The sequence below is a fragment of the Drosophila virilis genome, chromosome X (genome assembly GCF_030788295.1).
Source record: "Drosophila virilis strain 15010-1051.87 chromosome X, Dvir_AGI_RSII-ME, whole genome shotgun sequence".
Lineage (NCBI taxonomy): Eukaryota > Metazoa > Arthropoda > Insecta > Diptera > Drosophilidae > Drosophila > Drosophila virilis.
The window spans coordinates 2,491,570-2,503,767 of record NC_091543.1 but is presented as its reverse complement, the minus strand read 5'-3'; the positions used below and the strand labels follow the sequence as shown (position 1 = coordinate 2,503,767).

At 42.1% G+C, this 12,198-nt stretch overlaps 3 protein-coding genes across 3 annotated transcripts; 1 reads left to right on the top strand and 2 right to left on the bottom strand.

Annotated features, from left to right (window-relative positions):
- Positions 1-3,621: 3,621 nt before the first annotated feature.
- On the bottom strand, positions 3,622-5,536 carry Naa20A (N-alpha-acetyltransferase 20 A). The gene is made up of 6 exons (XM_070210781.1): positions 5,379-5,536; positions 5,196-5,311; positions 5,014-5,143; positions 4,821-4,957; positions 4,445-4,506; positions 3,622-3,750 (listed from the first exon to the last, which is right to left on the bottom strand). The coding sequence occupies exons 1-6, from the start codon at positions 5,429-5,431 to the stop codon at positions 3,706-3,708; spliced, it is 543 nt and encodes a 180-aa protein (XP_070066882.1). The 5' UTR covers positions 5,432-5,536; the 3' UTR covers positions 3,622-3,705.
- A 503-nt stretch (positions 5,537-6,039) lies between these two features.
- On the top strand, positions 6,040-9,967 carry MKP-4 (MAPK Phosphatase 4). Its single transcript, XM_032440406.2, has 5 exons — positions 6,040-6,490; positions 6,553-6,684; positions 7,343-7,442; positions 7,510-8,180; positions 9,118-9,967. Exons 1-5 carry the CDS (start codon positions 6,373-6,375, stop codon positions 9,219-9,221), a joined length of 1,125 nt encoding a protein of 374 aa, XP_032296297.1. The 5' UTR covers positions 6,040-6,372; the 3' UTR covers positions 9,222-9,967.
- Positions 9,968-10,803: 836 nt separating this feature from the next.
- Spx (Spliceosomal protein on the X) lies at positions 10,804-12,163 on the bottom strand. The gene is made up of 3 exons (XM_002058105.4): positions 12,007-12,163; positions 11,857-11,940; positions 10,804-11,790 (listed from the first exon to the last, which is right to left on the bottom strand). The coding sequence occupies exons 1-3, from the start codon at positions 12,038-12,040 to the stop codon at positions 10,886-10,888; spliced, it is 1,023 nt and encodes a 340-aa protein (XP_002058141.1). The 5' UTR covers positions 12,041-12,163; the 3' UTR covers positions 10,804-10,885.
- Positions 12,164-12,198: the final 35 nt, after the last annotated feature.

Below are 12,198 nucleotides of genomic sequence, written 5' to 3'. Positions count from 1 at the left end.
CTATGAGTGGAACTGAAGTTGTATCTTTCAATTGCCAGTTGCCAGTTGCCAGTGGCCAGTGGCAACAGCAGCAGCAGCAACAGCAGCAGCAGCGGTGGCGGCAGCTCACCCCTCGTTGCCGCACGACTGTGTGTGCGCACCGCTTTATCATCGTTTCCACTTTCGAACGTTCATTCGTATTCAATGCTTGTCCGCTGTTCGCTACAAGCGGCTGCGGCTGCGGCAGCGGCAGCGTCGCTGCCAGTAGCAGTGACAGCGGCGTCGCAGCCAGCATTTATAGGGGTTGTTGCATGTGCTTGTTGCGACTTAAGCGACTGTCAACAGCAACAACAACAGCGGCAAATAAAATTAATTACTTTCCGACATGTATGCGCAATTCATGTACATGCATACACACACACGAACACACACACGCACACGCATTCGTACATCCATCCAACTGTCATCTATCAGTGTACACATGTTGCTGTACCCCGTTCGTAACGCCCCTGACAGTTTATCGCTTCGTATGCTTGCATTCATACATACACTGAATGTATGTACGCTCGTTGTTGTTTCTGTAGCGTTCGTGTTCGTGTTCGCGTTTCGTTCGTTTTTGCCATCTGCGCCTTTCGTCTCTGCTTTAGCGTCATTTGCGCTTTGCCGGTTGATTCGTTGTTGTCGTTGTTGTTGTTGTTGCCTGTTTTTTACTTACCCTATTCGTCGTTGCCGTCGTCGGCGACGCGTATAGCAGCTGCAATTTAGCTCTGTAGCCGTTGACTGTTTGTGGTTCGCTTATTTTTACCCTATGTTCGGTTTCTCGCACACACACACACACACACACACACAGTCACACACACACACACACACGACGCACACAGAGACACATCTGTATCCGTCATGTTCAGCGTTGTTGCTGCTGTTGCTGGGCCGCAGCGTTGCCACATCGTGCACAAAATTCAACTTGAAACGAGTTTTACATGCATGAAATGTGAAAATGAAACCAAAACTGAGTCTCAATCTCAAACTGAATCTGAATGTGGCTCTGTCATGCCCACAATTGCTACTGTAAAACTTATTAATGATAATTAGATGAGAAGACAAATGGTCGGCCGCTTCGTTGCGCCAAAGATACCCTACAATAGCAAAAGCAAGCTGAATATTGCTTTGTACGCTTTTACAAAGCGCCAGATACAGAACACACACACACACACACACACACACAGACAGATACGCACACATGCACACGCAGAGCGTGACACACGCGAAAGGGAGAAGGCAATCCACACGTTGCTGTGCGCGGCTCTTCGTACTGCCGAAGCGGCGAATATTGGCTTTGGAAATTTGCTTAGATCCATTTACAGAGCCCTGTACAAATGTTATGTATGCATGTATGTATGTGTGTGTACCTCCAAGATATAGTAGGTATGTATGTATGTATGCATGTATATGTGCGCATAGATGTTTCAATACTATCTATCTGAATAGCACCTTTTTCCACTGGTATTTTTACTCGTTTCGTACAATGCCAATGCAACGCTTCTTCTTCTTAATGCTAAGTACCGTTATTATACTTATTTCATGGGAAATACATAAGAGATCAGGGGGAATTTGGCCAGTTTTATGAATATTTGTCATTTTTATACCCTGAACCCATTGAAAATGTTATATTGTATTTGTGCAAAATCCAAATGTATGTAACAGGCAGAAGGAAGCATCTCTAAACCCCATAAAGTATATATATTCTTGATCAGCATCAATAGCCGAGTCGATCTAGCCATGTCCGTCTGTCCGTATGTATGAACGCAAGGATCTCAGAACCTATAAGAGCTAGAGACTTGAAATTTTAGATGTAGGTGCTCCTAGTGCTTGCGCAGATCGAGTTTGTTTCCGATAATCGATAACAAACTCCGTTTCCAAGCAATCGATAAGAATCGATATCGATATCCAGTTTTTTGGGCAATTCTGGTAAATAATAAGAGCTAGAGTCACCAAACTTGACATATAGCTTCTAAACTAGAATATATATATGCATTTGATGTTGGAAGAAAAGGGTTCAGGGTATCCCCTAGTCCCGACTAGAACCTTTGTTTTTTTTTCGGGATTGATTAGCTTAGAGCTTCACGAAATTTTAGATAGATTTCAGTGACATGAGAATACAATTGGCAACTTTCTAAAAAAAACCCCGCTTCTTTTGGCAAAATCAAACCGGAAGGGTGGTGGGTTAAGGGGGGAGGGGGTATATCAATCATCATAGAAAACCGTAACGGGAAATTTGACGTCTTGCCCAAAAGAAACGCAATACGATCCATTTCTATCCTAAATATACCTCCCGTAGGTCCCTACCAAGGTTATAGCCATGTCACATAGAATTGCGATTCCAAATCACAAAGAATTTCTTTCATTCAATTTAATATTCAAGTATAATTTGCACTTAAACCTTAAGAACAAGCCCAGTAATCATTTAATAGGTCAGGTCAGAAATAAATTATAGATTAGTTCAACCTGCGCCTACAAAATTAATAATACCCCTTTTTTGCTCAAATTTAATATTTATACTTAACATAAATTGCTGTAATTATATTTGGCCAATACTCGGACTGCCTGGGAATGGAGGCCTGTGAAAGCAATTTCCCAGAACTCTTAGATGCTTTCATGTTGAACAGTTTAACTAGAACGAGGCTCAAGGCAAATTTACCCAAATGCAGAGTTCTTTATGTCTATAGGTAAAACATTTCGAGTCCGCATTTCGAGCGTTTTTTACTTCAAGCCCAAATTTCTAGCAATTTTTCGCCCAATTTTCGATTAATGTCCATCAAGACTATAAACCCAAATTAAAATTTTGATACTTGCGAAAACCGCAAGAGTAAAAAATCGGTTCTTAATACCAGAATCCGGTTTCCAGTCCCAGATTTCGGTTCAAATCGTATTCCGCCTGTATTTAAGTACTTTTCTTTATTATTGCCCTTTCTACGGAGAATATTGCAATCTGTTGATATTTTCATATGCTTTTAACCCCAAATTGGCATCAGCCCATGGCTGAGACCCTAGTTATGTCTTGGGGCTACTTCTTAGAGTTTTTATTTGAAGGCCAAGCTACTTGTGAAAGCGATTTAGTACGGTTCGACTTGGTTCAGTTGAAGGCTACGAATTTTGAAGTTCTGGGCTCGAAACGTTTCGGTCTTAAGCCGGTTTTAGCTCATCCATAAATCTAGAAAAAGAGAAACTGTCCTTTTTAGAAATATATTTTCAATATGTATCTAAAACGTATATTTTACAGCTCTTCTATAATTGTAATGAAAGTTAGCTATTTCTAATTTTCAATCAAAATGTAATTTACTTTTATTTTTGAAAAACTTCTTTGTAATGCAAACGACACACACACACTCACACATATATGTATATACAAATTAAGTTAGTTTGATCTACTGAAGATATGACAAATTAAACATGATCAGTCACAGAAACTTAATATATCGATTTGTTGTTGATTTCAGTCCGAAAAACATCTAGTTTCAAACTATGCCCGCGCAACGCCGGGTAATATCGGCTAGTACATTGATATAAATTAAGAAACATGTGTGTATTCGCTTGCAAAACTATAAATTTTCAATATAATTTTCTTGCTAAACAAATAAAAAGGCAGAACTTGGGTTGTAAGCGCTGGCAGTCTGATCTTATCGAGATGATCTGTTCGGTATATAGAAGATATATCCTCGATACGGACTAAGCCTCGTGCCGCATTTGGTGGCGCAATTCGCGCATTGTTATCTGCAAAATATGTCTCGTATTATTGGGCAGTTCTTCAGATAGATAGATAAATAGATAGATGCATAATTATAGTTAGGGTTAGATACATTTTGTAATTGGACATTGATAATGCAAAACTATATTATTTACCTTGAAGTTCAGTAGTTACAATCGGCTTGTCATTTTTAAAACTGATAACAAAGTCATATAGAAATATATATAATAAGTATTATTAACATAACAACGGATTACATGAACGCAATATCGATTGTAATCCAACTTGGAATTTGTTGTTCTTATTTTTCGGGTATTTTTTGGGTTTGTACGGGTTTGGGGCTCAAAAGGTTAGCAATAGATTGGAGATTTAGAACTTTGTGTCTGTCTATGTGTGTGTGTGTGTGTGTGTGTGTGTGTGTGTGTGTGTGTGTGTGTGTGTGTGTGTGTGTGTGTGTGTGTGTGTGTGTGTGTGTGTGTGTGTGTGTGTTTGTGTGTAACGGCAAACTTAAGAACTCCGGATTAGATACAATTTTTTTTGCTGTTGTTGCTTGATAATTGATTAACTAAAATTTTGGAAGAACGGCAGCACGGCGCCGAACTGAATGCAATTTTGTGCCAATCGTATATGGTAAATTATCATGATGTTCAGTTAAACATAAATGCGAATGCGGGCAGTATTGGGTGGATATCAATTCATATCTATATCTTCCAATCGTACAGGCTGTGTGTACGGTATAACCGATTTCTTGTTCACGTCTCGGGACAGCGCCTTACGCATATCTGTAAAAGAGCCGCAATTGCAACATTAATATCAACAGAGAAGATTGGGTCGGGCATGCCCGACCAGGAGATACCCTGAACCCAAGATTAGGCTGCACTTGCAATCATTCTCGCTTCCTAAATATGTCAATATATCTTTAAGATGTGATCTTGGAAATGGGAGGAGCTATGTACAAAGATGATAAGCTCATTTTGAGACGGACGAACCTGACTAGATCAACCCAATTTGTCGGAGATGACTGAATGATACGTTTGGCTACTCTTAAGCCATTCCCATTGGGCTCAGGGTAGGAAAATTGTGGAATAGCACTTGCCATACGCATCCTCGTCCTGATCACCCGAGTAGTACTCGAGTATGGTGCGATATATAATATAGCCCAGATTTGTATACATATTGATGGCCACCTTATTGCTTTTGCGCACAAACAGATCCACAAAGTAGGCGCGTTTCCTGCAAGACACAGACAGTTTAAACATAGATATATCTCTTTAGATTCGCCCAGTTACTTTTCCGATATGTCTTCCAGGAAGCTCATCAGCAGCGCCGCCAGACCCAAGCGCCTGTAGTCGGGCGAGACTGTCAGCGCAGTCACATGTCCGTGCCAATTGTCCATATGTCCCTCAACCTTGCCCATGACTGTGAAGGCAAGTTAGTTTGTGGCATTGCGTTTAGATGAGCCAATACTTACTGTAGCCCATGATGTGCTCGCTGGGCGATTCGGCCAGCTGAAAGTATTCGGGCCATTTGGCCAGATATTGTGTGTAAAACGAGAGACCGTATGTTTCTGTAAGCGGATCAAAGTTCCTGAAATAGACCAGCAGACTGTTATTGGACGCATGCCAATTGCATTGTGTGGACGCTCGTCACTTACACGTTATTAAATTTAAAAAGGTCATCACAGGTAAATGGTCGCAGCGTAGTCATTTTTGGTAATTTAATATTTGTTTTGGATTAACCCGGTGCCCGTCAACGTCGCGGTCTATATATTAGGGATAATTAATCATTGTCTATCGATTGCACAATGTGCCCACACTGGCCGCTATCGATAACACACGGCCAGTGTTACCACTGTATCTCTGTTTAGATCAAAGCTTATGGTTATAGAAAACGTTGTCTATACAAGTAGCTCTCTTATTTAAATCTCTAATCAACCGCTACAATCTGAGGTGGAATGGGTTTCAGAGTATATTATTAAATATAAGTGTAACATTACTCATACACAAATTACAAAAATGAACAGCGTGAGCTATTTATACGTTAGTATTTTTAAACTCTTATCGTCAGTTCAGCTATTACTGGTAATGGACATTGGGCAACACTGGTTACAAAGCAGCTCGTACAGTGTTACGCAAGCCGTTTCTTTGACTTTTGCTGGCATGACGTCACAAATGTGATATTCCATAACAAAACAATTATGTTTGCGCCAAATATAAGCATTTCAAAAAACAATACACCAAATTAATATTTTTTTTTTAAATTAAATTAATTTTGATATTATATTTTTCATTTCACTTGTAGCCACTGTTCGATATGTACGATTGTGACGTCATGCGCAATGGCCGCAAGCAGAGCTGCGCACAAATTGCCACCATCTTGTGATGGCCCTCGCAACGGGATCAGGGCAGCAAGAAATTGTGCGACAAGCAACAGCAATGCCATTTCAATTCCTGCGGGCGCGACGTGTGAGCTGCTGCTAAGGCGAGCAGAGCAGCAAGTACATCGAATCTCTGCAACAGTTGCCATGCAGCACTTCACAATACGAATTCATACACTGCGCAATTTGTGAGCACCGTGTTTGCAGTCCCGTTGAGCGCAACAGTTGTTGTTGTTGTTGTTGTTGTTATTGTTGGCCTTGAACGTGCAGCATGGAGCCCGTTGGCGCAGTAACGCGGGGCAAGCCGCAGGACTCGGGCACATTGTCGCGCCATGATTTTGATGGTGGTCCCGTTAGCATTGATGAAGTCGAAACGGGCCTATTTCTGGGTAAGCATTTCTAGTTGGATTTCCAGCTTGTGGTTCACGCAAATTTGTACACCTTGTTGCAGGCAACGTGGCGGCAGCTACCCATATGGAAACGCTCAGATCCTTCAAGATAACGCACATACTCACGCTGGACTCGGTGCCGTTGCCGCAGCATATTGTGGAGTCCAGCCTTCTGACCACCAAATACGTGCAGAGTAAGTGCAAGCCAAAGATTCCAGCTCCGGCTGCATCTCCACAGCTCTTGTATCAGTTGCCTTGCTATGTACCTAGTTGAGCTAGTTGAGCTCTTGCATAAAAATACTTTTAGGCATGAAAATAAACCCCACTTTAGCGAAGGGTTACTGAAAAGTCTGCTGCAATTAGCACGAAGAAGACATATTCCTTGCAAGCTCTAGAGAATCCGCTCCTCGAGAATCCATGTATTATTATAGAACGATTTGAAAATGTGTTGCCAAGTATGTGAGATTGTTTGAGTTATGTTGAAAACAAAAGAGTTTTCCATTAAGAATCCTGATTCTTTATGATATCGTATTCCGATCCTGCTAAGATATGAGAAGAACTTGATAGAACTTTTGTTGCTCAAGATATGTTGAAAAATCAAAAATAGTTGTTCATTTAATATGATAAAAAAGTGCGATGCGTATGATTTATGCAATAAGAAGTTGGAGGAATGAGGAATTGGACACTCCATAGAAACAGTTAGACGAATAAAGAGGCTTTCTTCTAAACGTTGCAGGGTATGTCCCATTTCTTGTATTCAAGGGAAGAATTAACCCCAGATAAAGAGCTCTTACCGCCTGGCAGCTGTTCCCTGGTAGAGCATTCACTGTACAGTTTGTTTTTTGCTTGCAGTTGCCGATATGCCGCGCGAGGATATACTGCAGCATCTGGAGTCTTGCGTGGAGTTCATAACCAAGGCGCTTGAGGAACAGAGCAATGTGCTCGTGCACTGGTAAGGAGCGAGAGTCGCTGCGTCTCACTCGACTGTCTAATCTCGAACGGATCTTGTCTGCCTTTAGCTATTTTGGCGTCAGTCGCAGCTCGTCGGCGGTGATCGCGTACTTGATGAAGCGTCATGGGCTGGACTATCAGCCGGCGTACGAGCTGGTGCTGGCCAAGCGTCGCTTTGTCCAGCCGAATGCGGGCTTTGTGTCGCAGCTGAAGCTTTTCCGTCGCATGGGCTACAAAATTGATCCCAACTATCAGCGCTACAAGATGCATCGGCTGCGTCTTGCCGGCGAGCAGGTGCGCAAGGCCAAGATATTGCCGCAGAGCTTCCACGGCGTTGTGCGTCCCGATCCGGATATCACCCGGGAGAATCCCGAGCCCATTGTCTTTCGTTGTCGTCGCTGTCGACGCGTGCTCGCCTCCAAGTCGCACGTGCTGGAGCATCGACCGCGCAACATGCCGCATCTCCAGCGCGTCGAGCACAGGCAGTTGGCGAGTGCTCCGACCACCTCCGGCTCAGAGCCGCGTCTACTCGATCAGCTGGCCGAGCGCATACGCAAGGCCTCGCTGGGCTCGAACAGTCAGGAGCATCCAGGACCTGTCGCCAGCTCAAGCAATTACTGTCGCAGCCTGTTGTTTGTGGAACCCATCGCCTGGATGCACCGCGTCATGCTCAATACCCAGGGTCGACTCTATTGTCCCAGATGCGAGCAGAAGATCGGCAACTTCAGCTGGGTGAATGGTATGTCAAAATTCTATTCAAATAAGCTGATTCTATGGCCAAGACTGACTGATTGATTGACCCACTGATTGACTGCATTACTGTTTGATTAACTTACTAATTGACTGCCTTACTGATTGAGTTACCTACTGATTGATTGACTGACTTAATTGATTGATTGAATTACTGATTGATTGACTTACTTAGTGACTGCCCAACTGATTGACTGTCTAACTGATTGACTGACTTAATTGATTGACTAATTGATTAACTTAACTTATTGTTAACTGACTGATTGACTAACTTACTGACTGTCTAATTTACCGAATGACTAACCTAATGATTGACTTACTTACTGATTGTCTAATTTACTGATTGACAAACCTAATGATTGACTAATCTACTGATTGACTTATCAACGCATCAACTCATCAACAAGTCTTTAAGGGAAAAGCTGCAGAATAGCTTAACTTATGTTATGCACTTTGCACGAAAGCTTACTTTTATTATGTAAATGGATAATAAGCAAGGAATTTAAAAGATAACTAGACATGATCGATTGACAAATTGACTGATTGATGATCAACTTACAGCAAAAACTGTTGGACTTAGGCAGCCGCCTTTTTTATATTATACAACTTTTGTTATGTTAGCGGAGACCAGGAATAGACTCTGCCGCAAGGTTGTAAACCTCGATATGACTGACTGATTGAACGATTGAGAATGAGCGCAGAGCAGAAACCGTTCAAGCTAGACAGCGGTATTTTGTACACTAGCATTTGTTATGTAAGTGGACAGAAGAAAGGCAAATTCTGATCAACATTGGAACACTTTATCATAAAGTTCTTTAGGAAAAATCTAACGAAAAGCGGCCATAATGAACAATACGCAGCCCGCGCAATGCCGGGTAATAGTCATAATGCCTATTGACATATATTTGCGTTCCTCTCTTTTCCAGCCTGCCAGTGTCCGTGCGGCGAGACAATGACGCCCGCATTTTATTTGATACCTTCCAAAGTGGAGCTCTCCAAGGCCGTGCAGAACGTGCAGACAACTGTCTAAAAGTCGCACTCCACACAGATATATATATATAAAAAGATATATGTCTATATATATATATATCTGTATAGACCTATATATATGTAACAGATCCTATGTTATGGTTAGCCAATGAAATTCGCTGATGCTGATTTATTTATAGTTTAATTTAACCTGGTCAACCTGGCCAGACCAAGCATATATGTACTATATATATATGTATATGTGTATGTATATGTATATATAGAAAGGGATGTATATACAGTATCTGATCCAAAATGAAATCGGTTTTTGTGCTGTTCCATAAATATGCATTTCGCATTTGGCATTTGCATCGCTTTTTGCATATTCCAAAAATATGAATATATATATATATATATATATATAAAGATATATATAAATGTTATTGTTAATTATTATAAATGTATTTACATAATTTTGAAATAACCTTTTGGAAAAGTATTTTGCGCAAAGCCACAAAACAAAAACAAAAAGAAGAAACAAAAAAAAAAAAAGGAGAAATTTAAAAAACAAAATGTGAACATTTTCGGTGACAATATTTGAAAATTTAAACTTTAATTATGCTATAAATGTTGTACTACTATATGATATAGTAATCCGATGTTATAAATGTTGTACTATATGATATAGTTATCCGATCTGCTGACTGTCGCGTCGGCTACACGGGATCGGATCGGAAATGTTTGTTCTTATTCCAAAAAAAAAAAAAAATAAATTAAAAAATGTTACAAATAATAAAACTCTTCCAACGAGCATCAAAGAGAAGAATTAATCTAAGCACAATTGATGTGAAAACATATATGATCTAGAACTGGATAGGACTGAGTTCTTAAGCATGAGATTGTATTTATTATATCTTATATAAACTGTCATAGAGCTAAGAGCTAAGCTAGAGAGCCGGAACTGTCCGTTTAACCAGCTTCTTATCCAAAATCGAATGATTTTTATCCCATTACGGAAAGTATTATCAAGAAATTATATATGCTCTCGATCTGTGTATACTATATAAGAACTTATGTACCAAGTTAAGTTAGGGTCGAGATGAAAATGAAAGCATAAGATCTGGATAGGACTGAATATGTTTTCCCATAGAGAGCCGCAACTGTCCGGTTAGTAGATAGCCTAATCAAACTGATTCCCATCCCATTTGGGCAAGAGTTAACAAAAATGTATATTTATGCTTGATCTGTGTGAACCAAGCTAAGTTTATTTAGCTCTTAAAATATTCGTGTTTCGTTTTGAAAACGACATGAAAATGAATGTAGATATACTTTTTAAGACTTCAAACAGACAGAGATGGCAAGATTCAACACGTCCTGCCTTTTTCTGTCTGTCGCATTAATTATATCCCGTTCATAATCATTGTCCAAAGGATTTGGGCTGTAGCAAAGCATATTCTGATAATCTCAGGAGCTTTACGCTTAGTTTCCGCTTTTATTTTTGCCAAATGCTTTGGCTGCGGAACGCTTAAAGCTGGTTTCCATTCAGGCAGAAGAAGCCTCACTTCCTGCCTTTGGCTCATCTTTTGGGCATTCTTTTCGCTTTTCTACAGCACGTTCGTTTATATAATTAAGAAACTCGTTAATTGTAACTTGTGAAAAATGCGTGATACGGTTTTATTGGTTCGTCTAAGATTGTGTAACTAGTTGCTAGCGGCAGAGCCGGACTTAGTACTGGTAGCCATCCGGTTGATAGGGACGTGAGAAGGGCGCCGGCGCGAAGGGCACGGGCGGCGGACGCCAATTCGTTGGCGGCGGACGTGGCGGCGGCGCTGGCATGCCGGGCGGTGCCCAGGCATTTGGCGGCTGGAGCATGCGTGGCGGCGGCGGTATGCCCATCGTGGGCGGCAACGGCGGCTGCCCGCCAGCCATGGGCGGCAGCGGCGGCGGTGGTATCGTTGCTGGGAATGGTGTCGGCTGTGGCACCGGCGGCGGCGGCGCTATCATGCCCATGTTGTTCGAGGAGACAGGCACCACGGGCGGAGGAGGTGCCATCATCGGTGGCGGCATCATTTGGCCAGGCATGACAGGCATCATATTCTGTACGGGCGCATCGGCGAAGAGCTGATGCGGTCGATCAGCGTGCGCGGATGGATTTTGTGCTGCCAGCAAGCGTTCGGCTGCCGAGCCATGCCGTTCGCCCTTGTGATCCTTCTTGAAGGCGTACGAAACGGATATGGGTCGATTGCACAGATATTGGCCATTCATGGCATCCATGGCGGCATCGCTTGCCTCAAAGCTGGCGAAATTGATGAAGGCGAAACCCTTGGACTTGCCCGTCTCCGGATCGCGCATAATCTTTGGCGTTTGCAGTATGACGCCAAAGGCCGAGAACGTATCGTAGAGCAGCTTCTCGTCCACCTCGACGTCCAGATTGCCAATGAATATATTGGCGCCTACGTCCAGATTCTTTTGATGCGCCGAAGCCTTGTTGACGCGTATCGGCTTGCCATATAGCTTGATCATGTTCATTATTTTGATCGCATAGTCGGCGTCCTCCTCGCTGAGGAACTCTACAAAGCCGTAGCCCTGATGCATTTGTGTGACCCGATCTTTGGGCATGTGCACATTGACTGGAAGACACGGATAAACAGATCAGAATCAAGGGTAAATCAAAAGCCAAAGCCTGCACAACTTACCGACTGGACCGGCTTGGACGAACAACTCCCAAAGCAGCGTCTCGGACACCTTGTCATCCAGACCACCGGCATAAATGGTGGCATCTATTTGGAAGGTTGTGAAAACGTTTAGGTACGACTGGTAAATATGTATGAAGAGCCAATGCTTACCTTGGTTACGTTCAGCAATTGGACCTGCGGCCATTTTGCTATTAGAATATGCGCCAAACTAACACAAAAACCTACAATTATAATTTGGCAATTCTAAACCCCATGCAAGCAGTCAAACCATACACGGCATTTGGTTGGACGCAGCGTTGTATTTTGATGATAATTATACGATACATCGCTATATATGTATAT